The sequence below is a fragment of the Primulina eburnea genome, chromosome 10, assembly GCF_022965805.1.
Source record: "Primulina eburnea isolate SZY01 chromosome 10, ASM2296580v1, whole genome shotgun sequence".
Classification (NCBI taxonomy): Eukaryota; Viridiplantae; Streptophyta; class Magnoliopsida; order Lamiales; family Gesneriaceae; genus Primulina; species Primulina eburnea.
Window position 1 is genome coordinate 1,524,421 of NC_133110.1, and position 18,017 is coordinate 1,542,437.

At 36.4% G+C, this 18,017-nt stretch overlaps 4 protein-coding genes across 10 annotated transcripts; all 4 read right to left on the reverse strand.

Annotated features, from left to right (window-relative positions):
• Window positions 1–75: 75 nt before the first annotated feature.
• Window positions 76–2,577, reverse strand: LOC140842348 (peroxisomal adenine nucleotide carrier 1-like). 5 transcript variants are annotated; one of them, XM_073210167.1, is made up of 6 exons: window positions 2,429–2,577; window positions 2,106–2,261; window positions 1,522–1,753; window positions 996–1,142; window positions 727–887; window positions 76–591 (listed from the first exon to the last, which is right to left on the reverse strand). In XM_073210167.1, exons 2-6 carry the CDS (start codon window positions 2,246–2,248, stop codon window positions 312–314), a joined length of 963 nt encoding a protein of 320 aa, XP_073066268.1. In that variant the 5' UTR covers window positions 2,249–2,261; window positions 2,429–2,577; the 3' UTR covers window positions 76–311. The 5 variants fall into 5 exon arrangements, with proteins under 5 accessions (XP_073066268.1, XP_073066267.1, XP_073066270.1 ...); XM_073210166.1 differs by having other exon boundaries at window positions 2,368–2,576; XM_073210169.1 differs by having other exon boundaries at window positions 2,106–2,238; window positions 2,351–2,576.
• Window positions 2,578–3,523: 946 nt separating this feature from the next.
• Window positions 3,524–9,706, reverse strand: LOC140842347 (UBP1-associated protein 2B-like). 3 transcript variants are annotated; one of them, XM_073210164.1, is made up of 3 exons: window positions 8,026–9,706; window positions 5,519–6,337; window positions 3,524–3,787 (listed from the first exon to the last, which is right to left on the reverse strand). In XM_073210164.1, exon 1 carries the CDS (start codon window positions 9,646–9,648, stop codon window positions 8,026–8,028), a length of 1,623 nt encoding a protein of 540 aa, XP_073066265.1. In that variant the 5' UTR covers window positions 9,649–9,706; the 3' UTR covers window positions 3,524–3,787; window positions 5,519–6,337. The 3 variants fall into 3 exon arrangements, with proteins under 3 accessions (XP_073066265.1, XP_073066264.1, XP_073066263.1); XM_073210163.1 differs by having other exon boundaries at window positions 5,519–6,865; XM_073210162.1 differs by having other exon boundaries at window positions 3,524–3,851; window positions 5,519–9,706.
• A 1,593-nt stretch (window positions 9,707–11,299) lies between these two features.
• Window positions 11,300–14,654, reverse strand: LOC140842349 (elongation factor 1-beta 2-like). Its single transcript, XM_073210171.1, has 6 exons — window positions 14,404–14,654; window positions 14,198–14,317; window positions 13,576–13,654; window positions 12,070–12,199; window positions 11,748–11,861; window positions 11,300–11,633 (listed from the first exon to the last, which is right to left on the reverse strand). Exons 1-6 carry the CDS (start codon window positions 14,487–14,489, stop codon window positions 11,470–11,472), a joined length of 693 nt encoding a protein of 230 aa, XP_073066272.1. The 5' UTR covers window positions 14,490–14,654; the 3' UTR covers window positions 11,300–11,469.
• Window positions 14,655–16,617: 1,963 nt separating this feature from the next.
• LOC140842350 (cysteine proteinase inhibitor-like) lies at window positions 16,618–17,813 on the reverse strand. The gene is made up of 2 exons (XM_073210172.1): window positions 17,648–17,813; window positions 16,618–17,088 (listed from the first exon to the last, which is right to left on the reverse strand). Exons 1-2 carry the CDS (start codon window positions 17,744–17,746, stop codon window positions 16,903–16,905), a joined length of 285 nt encoding a protein of 94 aa, XP_073066273.1. The 5' UTR covers window positions 17,747–17,813; the 3' UTR covers window positions 16,618–16,902.
• Between the last annotated feature and the right edge of the window lie 204 nt (window positions 17,814–18,017).

The window sequence follows — 18,017 nt, forward strand, 5'->3', positions numbered from 1 at the left end:
TTTTATATTTTAAGAAAATAGATTTTGGGTCTAAACGTAATATAACAATGGGATATTTTTTAACGTGATCTAAAGTTTAGTGAAATTCACGGATTATATTGGAAAATATAAAAATTACAGAATATTGTGTTTTGGGGGAAAAGGTCACAGGGCTAGTTTTGTATTTGGTTTTGGAAGTTTCAGTTGGGGAAACGGGTAAAACTCTAGCAGTAGCTCATGCATGGAACGTTGTCACATTGAGTTGAGTCAACCAAGAAGCTTTGCTACGTCATGAATCGGGTCCTTAACGATCCCTTTAGTTCAAGGTTTTATCAAGAGCTCTTTAACCTAGTTCTGGTTACGAGCATGAACCTTCTTCTCAAGGCAAGCATTAGTATCCATGTGGTCTTTGTGACTTTCTCCTTTATCATCAGAAGTAGGGCTGAACTTACGACGGTCTTCAGCATCTGCGCTTGTAACCCTTTGAAAAACCCAAGCAACCCTTCTTTTTCCCAAATGGCACAAAAAATTCCAGACACTGTTTTACGTGGCTTTGGTTTCGAGCCATCTTCCTCGTTTTCATCTTTGGCTGATTGAATCATCACCTTACACCTGACCATGTTCAAAGAACTTAGCTTCGTGATGATGCATAAGAAAAGAATCTGGGTGACTCGAAGTATTGAAAATGTCGAGGCTACTATGACTTGGTTGATAAAAAGAAAATGGGAAGATGGGCCTTTCTTATACCTTATTGCTGGGTATGTTAAACAGGTTGAGATGCATTTTGAAACAGCACCCAAAACAAAGGCAGAAAAGGCAGAAAGAGCTTCTGGAGATGGTATGTCATCTCTTGCTTTGCTTGTCTTGTTCTTTATTAATCTCAGCTTTAGTTGATCAAACACGGTGTACTGATAGCATCAGAATTCCCCGATTAAAATATAGATTTTCATGATAACAGGATCTTTGTTTCCATCATATAGAAAGAAATTGAATGTAAAGAAAACACAACCATCAACCTGTATGGAAGGGTTTGTTGTTAGAAGAAGAGAAATGCCTAGGCCATCAAATGCGCGGGACCAAGTATCCTCCGTGAGTGATTTCCACAGCCCTTTGGACTTGCCAAAATCACTTGTTTGCATTCTTGATGATGCTGTATCAAGAGGCTGAATAAAATAATCCAAAATCAGGCCACTGCCACAGAATAATTGAGTACATGATGCTTAAAATCCACCAGAACCAATATTAAGCTACCAGAATGACATAAGGACCAGGTAACAAAAATATCAAAGCCACTTTGATCAATATTCTATACCATACAAATGACTTGAACTTGGTATAATTTCAATATTTTAACTTGTAATGTATCAGTCTTAAAAGTCGTAACAGTGCATGCATCAAACATAAGAATGTAAACTGCCTCCAACCAACAGTTTTTAGTACTCACTAGACCTGGGTACTTAACATGGAGCAAATAATCATCACGCCGCCAGAAACCGACAGGCAACAAGAGTTAAAACCAGAATCAATGAAAATATGACTTGCCTGCGTAACAATGGCGGTGCAAGCACCTGCAGCAGCAGCAATGACCAGATTAGCTGCAGTTCCAATAGATTTAGATCCGCTATCTCTTAAGTAGAGTCTCTTGAAGAAGCTATATCCATAGAAATATACGAACTGTGAAATGAAAGACTGCAAATTCTTCGTCCCCAGGCCCTGATATAATGAAAGTACTTGATGGCTTGATATTGCCTCCCAGAGCACATCTGAAATGTGCCTGTTCAAAACAAGAGAAAAAGTCAGTTCCGATCACCTAAGCAGAAACTGCTGAAAACTTTTCAAATTTAAATCGCCAATTCGGAAAATACTTGCTTTGCCAGGAACGCTGTTCCACTAACGTTTTTCCCAAGTCGAAAATGGCCTTTGATTTTATTTTATTTTTTTTAAAAAAAATTAATGATCCGATCCTGCTCTGTACCCCCATTACCTCCTTCCCAAAAGGGATTTTGCTTCTTTTCCCAATTCGCTTATTCAATAAATGAGGAACAAGAGCTTTTCATTTGAGCAGAAGAGCATCAATCCACCAGACTAATACCATTAAAAAAACGAAATCTAATAAAAACAAAAACCTGTATTTTTGGTGATGTGATGCTCGATTTTCAGCTTGATACTTGGACTTGCAAGTGTCGAGTGGATACAAAATGGTGGTGCTGACCAGCGCACCCACCGCACCTGACGTCGCCTCCACTAAAGACTCCATATCTAGAACCATATAAAATCCCAACCTTCACACCCAAAATCCCGAAACAAAACAAAAATTAACATACTACCGTAAAATAATTGATTGATCACCCAATAATCCAAGAAAACTCACACCGACAACAAAATTACAAAATCGTCGCAATGTTATCTGCAACGGAGATAAGATTTGGCTTTCACGGAGACAGGATACCGGTGAGGATGGGTGCCTGCGATCGTGCCGGTTTAGTAATCAAATGAATCGTATCGGGATTTGCAAGCAAGTGAAATATGGGCATTCCTTCCTTTTCTTTCGATACGTGGAATTTATTTGACTATGTTGCAAAATACAAATTGATTTTAGATACTATATTATAAGTACGTGTTTTCAGTTTATTTATTTTATATTTTTATAAAATATTTTGACACCGGCCAATGTCTGTTGGCAATCGGCATAATTTGAAATATATTAAATTACAAATTCCTGGTAATATCATCTCTCTAATCATATTTTAGTTTGGAATGGAAACAACTCTCATCGAACAATATCAAGTTTGAGCTCGATTCGTTTAAAATATATATGTTCGAGCTCGGCTCGAATTCGATTTGAGTTTTTATCACGATGCTTGAGCTCGACTCATTTTAAATTTATTCAGCACACGAGTAACTCGAGCCCGATTCGTTAATAGTTCATTTATCATGTTTAACGAGTCAGACTCAAGCTCGACTCGTTAAACGAGCTCGTCTTCGAGCTGTTAAACAAAGTCATTTTCGAGCTCGTAGGATATTTTTAGACAAAAAATCAACTAAGATATGAGAATTATAATTTTCTAATGTTTCAATCACGTCTCTCATATTTAAATTTCTACGTGAGACAATACTAATTATTATTGTACAAAAAGATCCAACAAACTAATCAACCTCGAACTCGACATAAATGAGCCAAATGTCCTTAAGCTCGAGCTCGGCTCCATAAGCTTAAAGGACAATCTCGAGAGAATTTTTTATCAAACCGAACTTCAAATAACTCGCGAACAGATTGATTCAATTACCTCTATGCCAACAATTCTGAATAAATGAAAAAGGTACTGACACAAAATACATTAGGTATAAAATGATATTTTATATTAAAATTTAATGTAAATTGACAAAACTTAATTTACACCCACGTCGATGGTGAACTTGTAAAGGAAACTTCCATATGAACATCCTTTTAAAGAAAAAAGTTATCTATCAATAACGACGTTTAATGTTCCGCTCATTTCTTTTCCAACATATAATTGGGTTATGTAAACTCCATTGAAAGTAATTTTTACATAATTTAGTACTTCTTCACGCAAATATTCTCTAAAACTGTATTATCAACCAACATATTCTATCGATATCAAAATCTTTAACAAAATTCGTTCAAACTTGAATTAATTTTTTCCACGTTCCTCAAACTCAGGCACGAGAATTTGTTCCCCCAGTGATAGATATCTCACCCCCATATGATGGGATCCTTCCTCAGTGAAATCCCTTGCCACCTCTATATGTCACCACCAACCAATATCCCTCCATGCTATTGCAAACTCTTTTATAATGTATAAGAACAGAAATTGTTATTAACACTCCAAAATTTATTCACGATTTAAAAACTACACAAACGATAAAAGCAGTGTGTGAGAATACATTTTTGAAATATTTTACAACTATCAAAATAATTTTCTCGTTCACGGGGTAGAAGCCATCAGAAAACAGGAAGAAAATATTCAAGGGCCCAACTTGTGCCAACAAACGTTTAATCGGTTCAGGCAGGAAAAGGCCTTATTTAGCCCAAGGATACGATTTTAATAAGCATTAATTTTTTTTTTTGGTTTCGGAATGGAAGAAATTTTTGACATCGCAGTTTCTTATTTTCCATTACACTCCTACTTACACACGTGCTTTTAGCATTTATTCATACTGTGTTTTTTATTCACATTTTTCATAAAAATTTTATTGTATTACCATTTATGAATGAATAGTGTTGTCCTCTTATTTTGAACAAAACAAAACGCACTCTAAATGATGAAAAACATCAGCTAGAAATTTATAATATTGATGCACAAATTATAATTCAAAATAATTATTAGATAAGAGATTTTAGATAGAAAAATCATATAAAAATGAAAATAAGGGAGGTTGCTCTTGTAATTTCAAGGAGAAGATGGTACGAGTAATTACAAAACATAGTGAAAAAACGCAAGTTATCGTCCATTTCATATCTTCTTACCTGAAATCTTGAAAATTTTGGTAAACTTCTATGAACCATACGCATCTTCGAAATCTTAGGGATATTCTAATATTTTGATGAAGTATTGCTTGAACAAAGTGCATCGCATTAAAAAGAATAATTAATCTTATCAATAACTTCATATTTTCATAATAAACCAATGGTTTGTGTTTGGATTGAATTATTTGAAGTGCTCAAATAATTTGAAGGAATCCATTTCAAATGAAAGCTGAAGAATCTCAAATTCGTAGGTTTTAAAATCATCCACAAATTCACCAAATCCTCCAATCCAAAAATAATGCACCCTATATCCTTCCAAACACTTGTACATTGGAATTTAGTTGGGACTAGCTATGATTTCCAACGTGAAGCATCGAAACACTCTTTCTTCCACGTGTTTCCATAACGGAAAAACTGAAACACTCTAGAATCAAAGATTTGCATACACGTGCGCGTTTTAGATCATTAGATTGCGTTGAAAAATTGGTGACTTTGTGGTTCAACACAAATGCAAATGGACTTCGCGGGTGAAGCATTTGTTCGGAAACCAGGATTTGTACCCATAGCAGAGCTAAAATTTGTCTATGAATGGATGTTGACATCATATTTTTATCTATGTATAAGAATTTGTCTCTGGAGAAGCTTATGAACCCGGGGGAGGGGGTGGTAAACTAATGTGACTAAAACACAGAAAATCAAAGTGGTTAAACACATGAGCACAATCCTAGTAAGCATGAAAAGACGAAGAGCTCTTGCTTAGACAAAAACCAAACAAAGGGAACATAAAGCTTTGCAGAATACTCTATATCCTTCGAGGGACATTGCTGACGAAACGATGATCACAAGAGTGGTATCGATGCTAGCAAATATCACTTTGTCACTACCTCATATTCAATTCTCTTCCATTTCATGTTTTAGGTAAGAGATTATGAGTCACTTGAAATCAATTTTAAGTCTATTCTAAGAATGTGTTATCAATTCATATATATGAAAGGAGATAAAACAACAATTACGACACAGGATTTGGATGAAGCAAAAATGGCTAATTACCTGCTTAAGAGCAGAAGGATGCAGCAACGTCTTTCCTCGAGGCATCGACTTCTGGATCAGGTACCCTGCCTCTGGGAAACAAATCCCCAAATACAAACAAACCAATGGTTTTTTCCTTGACTTTAATCAAAAGGGAATAGGAAAAGTGGATTAACTAGAGGAGAGGGTCGATCATGGAGATAAATTTTCATGAAAAAAGATACTGCCTTCGCCTAAAAATGGCTGAACTTCATGAACAAAGAAGAATGGGGGACTTTTAACTATATATATATATAATTTGCGGAGAAGCCAGATCCTAGGAAAAGTGTTTCTCCAATCTGAAGTGATTTGAAAACACTTTTATGCGCCAAAAATGGTTGCTGCTAAAAAGCATGTTTCGGTCCACGTTAATGGTTTGAGTACAGCCACTAAATTTAATCTAATTCACAAATCACTAACCAACATGGCTGTTGACATGAAAACAATGTGTCCCCCGTTCCTATTGTTCAGGATGTTCATAAAGGATATTGTAATTTTCAAATTGGTAGTTTCTGCTCGGATGTAACTTCAATTAGAAGCACTGATGTGACACTCAACAAATCAAAAGAACACCAATTTTTGGTATAAACATAAAAATTCCACAACTCCCTTGTTTTCAAGTCAAATTGGTGCCATTAAAAAAATGACACCTTCATGTCTGGTAAATGGGAGTAGATCATTGCATATTAGGTTAATAAAAGTAAATAATTCCAATTTTAACGTATATCAAGTAATGCATATTAAAGACAACGCAAAGAAGTCAAGCTGCAGTGATACATTATGAGCTTTCCTGCAACTGCACTGTAATAAGATCAAAATGTCAAGTTTGTTAGTTAAGAGTAAAACTACCCAGGACATCCTTTTATGAGCCACTACCAAAAAAAGAACTAAAATCGATACCTTGAACAAGCATATACAAGATCAAACAGTAAGGCACGGATGTAGATCACAAAAACAGGTTACATTTCACCACCAATGAAAGCTGCAATCTTTTTCCATAATGCAAATTGACGGAAGCAACAAGTGGATGCCAATGCCAGAAGTAGATAAAGATACCCAATCGACACAAATGAAAAAATCACAGACACCACAAGATCAAAATGGTGAACCTCGATCCTTTCAAAAAGTTGGCATTAGAAGCAAGATGAGTCACTGTTTTAGAAAATGTTTGATAGACAAAAGTAAACAAAAAAAGTACATATTTTAGATTCTAGTCTTTAGGCAAATGGTATTTTTTGCAATAAGGAAAGACGTCATTTGCATGAGTGCCTGAACTTCAGAAGAATCACCAGAGTCCAAAACTAAAACTTTGGTGCAATTTTGAAGAATCTGCACAATGAATACATTAAACATAAAAAGACTGTTCCGAAAAACAAAATTAAAATTCATTCAGAGGAAATGATTAATCTGAAGCAGCAACCCATGCATTAAAATGTTTAACAAGAAAAACTGAGAAGCACCTGAAATTTTGAAACAAGTACAAAGCTTTTGCTAGCGAAAAAATTAAACATATAAGACCATGACAACCAAAACTTCATCACTAAGTAAACAGGATAAACCAACGCCAAGATATAAGAATTACAAGCACAGGGATTGGCAAAGAATGAATTTTTTTAAAAATACCAGGGAAAAGGAAAAAAAACTCTCATCAGTAACTTGATATCGAAGAAATAACTAATAAGACATAGCTGTGTGCAATCGACAAGGGCAGTAGAAATATCATGGCAGCATCAATTCTCCAAATTGCATCAATGCTTGATAGCTTGACTAGCTTCTTACCAAGAATGTTATCTGAGGGCGAGGTTGGAGGTTAATCCATCAACTGCATTCTATTTATTCTATCAAACTTCTCATGATAGTTAATGTCCGTGACTCTGCTTCATGCAAGATTGTTGAAACGAGAGTACAAGAAATCTCAATCACATGTATATTTTCACTACCAAGTGCACTATATATAAATGCTCGATCCCTTTCGACATCCATTTAATTGTATCATATAAATTCTAATTTAAATAACAACAAAACAATCAAACTTCAAGTTATATTTAGTATTCAGAGTTTTCCTAGTCCTTTTAACTGCATGACCTGGACACGTCACTGGTAGATTTTGTAATTCTAATGCCATCACTTCAAAGTTCCTGATTCTTTTCCCTATACATTCTACCATCTGAGAAGTCAAAATCCCTCCAATCGATGTAAACCTTCATTTGATACATGGATTTTATTTTTAATAATCAAGTTTAATCAGAGTAGGCCAAATAGGCCCCCAATCTAATCGATAAACAATTATAGCTGTATCTAGGTATGCACCCTCTTGCCAGGTAGTCATGGAATCCTTGATTTTGATAATAGTTTTCTCTCACTGATTCCCAGGAACAATTACTGAGGTAACAGCCAGTCTAAACATCATCTTATACAAATTAACACAATTGACGCATCTCATGTAAGAGTATTTGTTGCAAAATTTGATAGTGGCTGAACTTACTTACCTAGTGACCATGACCCATGTAGGGGGCACCACCCTGATGTGGCCAGACGCCACCCTGACCCATATGCTGCTGGGCAGTATAGCCTCCCTGCATCCCAGGCTGTCCTACATAGCTACTAACACCAGCCTGACCTGCATAAGCAGCATTATTCATCATCGGTGTACCTCCCTGCTGATTCACACTTGTTCCAATCCCTCCAAGAAAATTACCCATCCCTAAGCCAGCCCCCTGAGTTGCCAACAAAGCTGCTACAGCCTGTCCAATAGCGGCGGGGGGAACCGCATGGCCAAACCCCACTGCAGGCGCAGTGGTCCCTGCACTAGGTGCCATTAAATGTCCACCTGCGTGCCTCGTGCCTCCCCGGCCCCCTCCAAACTTGCCCCTCTTCGCAGCATGATGGTAATACCCCAATTGCCCCTGGTGACGATTGTGATGGTGATGCTGAGGCCGTATCTGCTGCTGCAGTGGTTGCCTATGCTGCAAGTTAAGAGAATCCTTATAAAGTTTAGGCCCATCTACGGCTTTCTGGCAATTCAGAATTTGACCTTCAAACTTCTTGTGTGGCTCTTCCAATGCCCTCTTGGCACCCTCAATAGTTTTGAAAACAAACAAACAGAACCCTCTTGGCTTTCCAGTTTCTTTATCCAACCCCAATGGCCCTTCTTCGATCTCCCCAAATTTGGAAAAGAACTCCACTAGTTTCGGAACATCAAGCTCCGCTGATACATTGCTTACATAAATCTTCCGCTGAGTGTACTCAGATGGAGGTGGTACTGCCACAGTGGGCACCACAGTCGGGGGAGGAGCCTGAACTGGACCTGCAGAGGCCAGTTGGCAAGAAGTTATTCGACCCTCAATCATCTTCTGTGGCTTCATCAGAGCACGACGGGACCCATCACGGTTCTTATAGAGGACGAACGCGTATCCCTTGGATTTCCCGGAATTCTTGTCCATGACAACCTTACAATCCTCGATCTCTCCGAACTTACCGAATACAGAAGTAATCAGCTCGGTATTCGCATTCCACCCAAGGCCGTGCACGAATATCTTGCGGTGTGAAGGGTCTGCGTTCGCCAATTTATTCACATCCTCCATGATATCAGGGTGTTTCTGCACCGCATCCTTGATCAAACGAGACAGCTGGTCCTTCGAAAAAGGGTCGAGAAGCTTCTCCAACGACTCACCATCCAAATCTCCTTCATCTTCCTCCTCCAGCCCTTCAGCTTCACCGCCATTCGTCAAGACATCATTCACAGATGGCTTTTCCGTAGTTTCACTCCCTTGCTCATTATTCTCAAACACGGCGTCGTCTTCTTGCTCCTCCTCTCCTTCTCCTTCTCCTTCTCCATCTCCATCTCCATCTCCATCTCCATCTCCGTCTCCGTCTTCGTCTCCGTCTACCTCTCCCTCCACCTCTACCTCTCCTTCTCCCTCGCCCAATCCCTCTCCCCCTTGATCCTCTTCTACTGCTTCAACATCGACTCCTTCCTCGATACCTTGATCTTCCTCTACGATTTGTTGGGCCTCCTCCGTAACGAATTGTTCCTGCTCTGCTTCCTCGAGCTGGACGGGCTCAGGCTCTTGAGGAGCTTCGACGGCGCGGGCTTTTCGTTTCCTGGCCATGTTGATGTGAGAAGAAGAGCTAGGGTTTTCTTTTCTTTGAATGCTCCAAGGTTCAAGCTACGCGATATATATATATATATATATATATATATATATATATATATATATATATATATATATATATATATATATATATATACCGAACTTATTATTATTTTAAAAAATAAATCGTTTTATCTGTATTTTGAAATAATGAATTTTTATAATTATAATAAAATAGCTGTGGAGAGTAATATGAACGAACTATCTTAAATATTTGTGATGAGATTCCGTTGAAATGGGCGAGTCGGGTAAGGAGCTCCAACGGATCAAATCAACAATTTATAATGTTGTTCAGGAAAATGAGCAAAGTAGCTGGCTTCGATCGTGACCTGCAAACAATGAAAGGAACTCGTGAATGGGCGCAGGAGGGGTGTCCGGCGTGGCCACTCCGATGCTTAAGTCATCAGGGTGCTCAAGCAATAAAACCAATGTAGCCAAGTGATGGCTGTGATATTGGTGTAAATGAATGAATCAATCAGAACTAGAGAAGAAGAGGAAGCCAAAGTCCCCCAAATGAATTACATACATGCTATTTATAGGAGAAAAGGTAGTAGGTACCTTGTTTTCAGTGCCTTCTATCTACTTCCTGTCACGCCACCCTACTTCTCCATCAAGTCATGTCAATAGGATTCTGTCAGATGCGCTTCTCAAGACAAGATCTTATCTTCTGAAACACTCGAGTGCGGCACTTTGATCGAAATGCCCGGGTAGAATGCCTCTCAGGAGATTTATACAAGAGTCCAGGGCCTATGACTGTCCGGAGAGTAGAGCATGGACTTGCACCTGCCCGGCTCCAGAAGAATCCACCTGCAGACTCACTCGGATTTGGGAATTCATTTGATATTCCGGGTTATCCATGACCCGAGCTCTTGTGGGGGTATCAATTTGGAATAAGGGAAGATGGGTAATTATTGAAGTAGCACAACTACAAAAATAATCGCTCAAAGTCTTTTGGTCAATTCATAAATTTATTGAATATCAAATATTTATCACTAAACATTTCACTGCTTCCACTTAACGTGCGGACTTCTGCTTGACTCCTCTTATTCGCTTTATAAAAATTGTGCCCATTTTGACAATATTAATGGATCTAACATTTAGACCCCTTTTTCCACTTAAAAAAGATTTGATAGTATAAAAATATTTTGATGCTTTTAATCAATAATTATTATAAGAAAAAAAAACAATAATTATTAAATTATCGTTTATTTCAAATCTATTGATTTTAAATTCATTTCATTGTTTAAATGAATTTCAAATACATGTTATCTTAATTTATGTAAATGAAAAATGATTATAAAAAATTTCAAAATTTCTTTTTCAAATCAAATTCTTTTCATTCAAACACAACTAGAATTATATTCAAACCAACTTTTAAATTGAAAAGTAACTCATTAAGTGAAGTTCTTTTTAAAATATCCTTCTTTTTCATAAATTTAAAATAGGAGTAGCATACCTTTGAATACAAAATCATGTTTTCTGCAAAAAGCGGATATCATGTTTTCTGACTTCTAAATTTTCGTTTTTTTTTCCGTAGCTGAACATTTGCGTAGATCTTTACGTATAAATTTTTTTTACCTAAGCCTTACCATGCAAACCAAACACAGTCTAAATCATCACATCAAGTTGGATAATTTAATATTTTGTCAGTATTCATTCCCCCTCAGTCCAGGAATCAATCAAAGCGCATCTTCCTTAAAATAGGAGAAATATATGAAACTCAAAGGCAAGAAAAAGGGCTAACCACAAGAACAAAATTACGGTAAAAGAAGGCTCTAATCAGATTTTGTTGAATGCCACAATATCGCAGCTTTGGATGTGCTCATTGCGAGGCTCGACTGTGAGATACTCCTCAATGAGATTATCGACTGAGACGAGATCGTCAACTATGGTAAGCATGATCTGCAGTTTCTTTATTCCATATCCAACAGGTACCAATTTTGCTGCACAAGGGGAGAAAAGCAAAGCTTCAGCCCGAGACTAGCAACTTAGTTGTCAGCAGGTAAAAAACAGAAGAAACCAAAATTGGTTGGCATTAAAAAAAGAACAAATCATACATGCTCCCCACAAGAGCCCAGGCATTTCAATGCTCCGAACGGCCTCTTCCAGCTTCTTCATGTCAGTCTCATCATCCCAAGGTTTCACGTCCATAAGAACAGAGGATTTTCCACCTGGATAATTTATCCAGTTATAAACATCTTAAACTCATAGTTCAAGATATTAGCCAAAAAAAAATGGTCTGCATCATGTGAATAAAAAATGCAGCACTTCCTGTTATCTAATAACCAAATACAAAACAATTATCTCTGCACAAAATGACTCCCTAGAACCATGATTTTGGATGCTATGCTCATATAATTTGCATCATTCCAAACTCACTCTCTTTCTTTTTTGCGGATTTCTTTGCGGCAGCCTCTCTCTCTTCAGCTGCCTTCTTTTCCTCCTCTGTCTCATCACCAAAGAGATCCAGATCATCGTCATCGTCATCGCCATCGCCTCCTGCAGCCTCCTGGAAATTTTTTATGAAGGCAGAAAAGCGAACCCAGATCAAGTAAACTAAAAATAGATAACATGTGGCATAAGTTTGGAACAACCCATGCATATCCCAAAGGGCACCCCCCTCCCACCACCATGCAACACATGTACCGACATGGAAAGCATATTCAAAACCCACTCAAACCGTTTGAAAAATGCACAAAATAACCTATTGGAAAGCCTCCTCAAATTAAAGGTCATGTGAAAAATTGAGATCGCTAGGTATCAAGTAATAAAACAAGGTTTTTACAAAAAATAGTGCAAGCAGCTCATGCCTGTGAAATTTCAAACAAACAATCTGAAAAAAAAACACCAATCATCAACTTGCAACCAACGCATAGTTATTTAGGCGCAAAGTGCACTAAAGCGCATTAGGTGGCATCGAGTGTGAGGCACAAGGAGTGAGGTGTGCCTCATAGAAGTATGGTGGTGCACTTGGCATAAATTTTTAGAATTCACATGGATAAAGTAAATATTTACTAAAAAATATATTTCAAAAAATTATTAAATTGTAATGCAAATAAAAATATTTATTAGTAAATGCATAATGCATTTGAGTAATTCTGGAATTTGGGTAGAGAGGATTGTAGCTGGAATTGGATGCAGTTAAAGAAAGAAAAGCAAGACTGCACTAATTGAATTTCTCAAAACAGAAAACCATGGTTCCGTTCTGGCCTGATTATTTTTGAGAAAAACAAAGACTGCAACCACTGATGAATGCATACAGGGTTTAGCAAGTACTACGTAGTTGTGGGCTTGCATTTATCGGGCTTTAGATAAGTTGCTGGTCACCGGGCACAGGTTTTTTTAACTATGCACCAATGTATTTTAGTTTTTTTTTAAGATATGTATTTTAGTTTTCATTGCACTATTTTAGATAATCAAAGTAGAGATGTAAAGAAATAAAAAAATGACGAGACAAGTCGCAAAAGGTTATTATTAAAAGGACTAATGATTAAAAGAGATTTATTCATCAAATAATAATGAAACTTCTACAAGTTTGATTGCATAAAATACTTGTAATTTGTCTGGATCCTCGCTGAGGTGAAATAACAAAGCCTAAACTGTATAAACATATTTATGGAGACCTCATAAATCTTTATCATTGCTCACTCATCTTGCTCATACAGTCTCATATGCAAAGTTTGGTGTCAAAGCTTCAGCATTTACATTTCACTTCCCCGGTGAATTGTATACCCAAATGGACTGCTAGAGTTTCAAGGCATCAAACTTCTGAGCAAACAACAGCGAGTATATAGACAAAGTTCATATTTTTTAAATTTCTAACAAGCCTAACACCCATATTCATATATGTATTCTATACATAAACAAGGTTTAAAAAGCAGCTACCTTGGATTCCACAGCAGGAGCAGCCTCTGCAGGATATCCTTGACCGCCAAGGCTCACTCCTACAGCCTTCCCAGGAAAGCTATACATTTATTCATGCCACAAGCATAATGAGCAAGTCAACTCAAGAGTATATATCAAAAATACTGAGCCATAAACTGCATAAGTCACTTTCGAGGAACTTCAATGAATTAAATTTCTTGGCGAGACCCAATATGGATATGGAATTATCTCAGATTTCAATAAGCTTAAATAAATATCAAAGTTGACAACTTTTCAACCTTCTCAGGCTTCTTCGAACTATTCGACACAATCTTTCAAGTACTAACAATAGTACACCGATAATATAGAATCATAAGACCAGGAAATTGTCGGCCAAGCAAAACTAATCCATACAATTCTTCACGTGTATTAGATATGAAAGATTAAATCCAAGTAAACTTCTCGAACTAGTATTAAAAAGCATTACTTTATCCAGAAAAACAACAGCTGAAAGCCAAATTATGCCGACTAATTGCTTTTTCTCAAAATTGGTCATATCTTTCAATTGTCCATATTTAATTCCTTGATGGTTATCACTTCTTACAAAAAGTAACAAAATCAGAACAGGTGTGGGATTACGCACCTAGGGGCCAGCTTTGCCGATACGGTCTCGTACCACTGACTGGCATTGGGGTAAAGATCTCCACTGGGTTTCTCCGAAATGGCAGCATAAACCTTAACATCATCTTTCGTAAACTGGTCACTGAAACCCACGGACAAAAATCACAGTCAAGCAAAAAAAATCCTAAAAATTTCCACATGAATTGAAAATAAATTAAGAATATTAACCAGCAGATGTATGATTTTCCGGAGATGAACTCATCGAGGGCCTTGAGGCCGGCTTCGGTGCGTAGATCTCCGAAAGTGACGGCCATTAGTGATCGATTAAGATAGAGAAGCGAAACTCTGGTGAGACGGAGGGCGTGAGAGAGGATGTTAGCGAGGGTATCCGCGGGTTCTTATACTGGATTGGTTAAAAACCCTAGATCGCCAGAACAAAATCAACAAAGGCATATTCTTTTTTTTTCCTTGTCCTTTTCATTCAAAAATTTATATTTTTTAAATTTAATTTATTGCATTTCTCCTCTTTTAATTTTATATGTCGCACGATGAGTCGATGACTCGTGTGATATGGACACGAAATGATGTATAATATGAAATTAATAAAGAAAAGTAAAGAAATATACATAATATACAAATTAAATTACTTTAAAAATATCAGAAACTGTCTCGCGTGTCAAGTTTATAAAACGAATTTTCGGTCCTAACTAACTCGAAAAAATATTACATTTATGGCAAAAAATTATTTTTTTCACTACATATACAGATATAGATAAGATCTACTTATCTCAGACCATCTCACATAATATCTACCTATTAAATTATTGTGCTCCCAGGGACATAGGTCATGTGGTAAGGGTTTGGAGTGAAGGATACTTTAATCTATGTTAGTGAGGGATCGGGTCTCGTCTCCTCTTTTATGGAGAATTTCTCCTGCCAACCTCTACTCTGGGTACCTGCTGCCGATGCATAACCCTGATTTACCTCCCTTCACGCCGGAGCTTGGGCGGCTCTGTATGAGGCCCTCGAGGGTGGGGTTCATCTTTTTTTTACCTATTAAATTATTGTAAAACTTGATCCATTATTCATGGATAAGATCGCAAAAATAATTGAGTTTTTTTGTTTATGAAATTTATATTGTCTATATGTTTTTTAAAAAAAGTATTTTATTTTATTTCCAATAGATTAATATAATTTTGAATTTTTAAGTACCGTTGCTTTGATGATATGATAATAGTCGGAGTAATAACAAGAATATAATTGCCTTAAAAAGTACGTGAGTTAGTAGAATATATGGATTAGTTTGATTTCCACTCAACAATTTTTCGAAGAATTTGTCACATAAGATTTGTCCAATGTGATTTATCTCACAAACATGATTTGCAGATCATCTCATTAGTCGGGAGGTTTTTCCGGTATATAACAAACTGTAGTGATCGCGGACTCTTACGTTATAATAATAATAATAATAATAATAATAATAATAATAATATGGGAATAAACATTATAATATGATATGATAAAAGATACATGTTTTGGTATGATTTTATTTTACATGGTTTTTCGAATTCACTAAAACAACCCCACAATAATTTCCCTTTTTCCAACTTTTTTCTTTTAGACATTAAATTATAATTAAATATTAAAAAAATACTCTTGTAACATTTTGACAAATACGTATTTTACTTTTCAAAATAAACTAACTAAAACTACTTTTCCTATAAATATTTTATATATTTTTTTGTTTTCATAAATATTAGAATCACTTTTTCACGGTCCCGGTTAAAAATTTGACTAATTTATATTGGCTAAGCAATATTATTATAAAAAAACTACGACTAAAACATATTTAGATTTTGAAGATAAATAATAATGCTGTTTCAAAATAATTACATAATATTCTCTACGTTCGTTTTAGTTAAATAGAAAAGTTTTCTTAAAATAGGTGATTTATTATGTTCATAAAATTTTGATGAAAGTAATAATTTCAATCGATTATTTACACGATCAAACATACACATCTCACGACTTACATAGTGGATGAGACGCCAATTTAGTCCCTTGTCAAAATGCAATTGCAAGATTTTGTCGGTAGCCAAGATATGCCAGTGTATCGGTCTACCAACTAAATGGACCTACCTCCGATTGGTACCATATAATATATAGATTTGAACAAACATAATAATGGGAATCTTGAAAACATGGTAAAAATGGTACTCGAACTAAATGTTTATTGGAGTGACATAATTCTGAAGGAGATGATTGTCAAAAATCTGCAGCATTGCTCGAGTAATATAATCAACATAGCTATTCACATACAAAGTGAAGCAGCAAATTTGTGAGTCAAAATCATGCTCGGTTGCAGCATTGCTCGAGTAGCGGAGTTCGAATTCGGTTGTGTTCAACTAGCATGGACATGTAAAGCATCTGCATAATACATGATTAAGAAATAACCTGAACTGGAAGGTTAAAAAATTATTTACAAATCAAGCAGCTAACATTCATAACGTTCTTGTTCGATATATCCCGACATTATAAATTCAAGCGCTTGAAAACTGCGCAGACTGTTAATTTTATTATACAAACCACAGTAGTAAGATTAAAAAGAAGTGAAATCAAGAATCACCAATATGCTTGAATACTTGAACTTCCTTGAAATTCTTCCATGACTGACTGCGCAACTTTATTCTACAACCACAGCAGTGGTGAGATTAAAAAGAAGTGAAATCAAGCATCACCAACATACTTGAATTCTTGAACTTCCTTAAAGTTCATCCATGGCTTCACCCAGACCTTAGCCTCATACACTTTCTTCTTCCCTCCATCGGCTGCTTCAAGAGTTATATAGTACATGGTCCCTGCAACTACTTGCTGCTTCACATTCTTTACGTCCTTGAATTCCAAAAGTGCATTCTGGAATCATTATGTAAATTGATTTAAGCAAAAATGTGTAGCCAGAATTGGATTCATTACACTAGTTTGGCCCATGCAACTGATCTTTTATAAAGTAACTATTAATTTGAGCTATCGGTGCTCCTAATTTAGCGAGAATCAAGCCATGCTTGTTGACATGATTTAGCGGAAGTTGGATTAACCTTCTGGCTACTTTCAAATTCAATTCGGGGTGGCCTTATCTCCAATTTTTGCACAAATAGAACACTCTGTTACGAAATTCACAGATTTACCCAACAACAATGCGATGAAGGAGGTGATTACGATCAAATCATCAAAATTTTCAACAAAATCTTCAAATGTGCTATTAACAATCTTAAACCTAAAAAGGTATATAAAGCCCAAAAACTAAAATTCTTACAAAAAAAGAAGAAGAAAATTTTAGGATAAAACGCAAAATTGGAGCACACAGGATGAAAATCCGAGGGGAAAAAATCGCAACAGACAGCAATTTCACACAAGAATACAAGATACCTCCAAAAATGACCAGAAATTCAGTAAAGGGACAGAAAGAAGAAACCTGTTTCTTGTTGTGATCTTCAACGGCAAAACGAGCGAGATCGTCGATGTCGGCGCTGTTCTGAGATCCTTCAGACTGTCGAATACCTCCCGTAGCCATTTTTCTGGTATGCTTTGCTATTCTGTTACGGGAGTGGGGGAGTATTTATAGACGAGTTGGAAGAGGTGTGCTGTCCAAGGAACTTTGTTTTATTGAAAACGTGGGGCTGCCTTATGCCTTAGTTTGCTAGTTTTTCTCTCTAGAATTCCTTTTCTTTTCCTTTTTTTATTATTATTTTTGTTACCAAAAATCAATTTGATTGAATCCATTTTAAGAATTTAAATGAAGAATGATATATATGCACTATTATATTATTCTAGCCAGTTCAGTA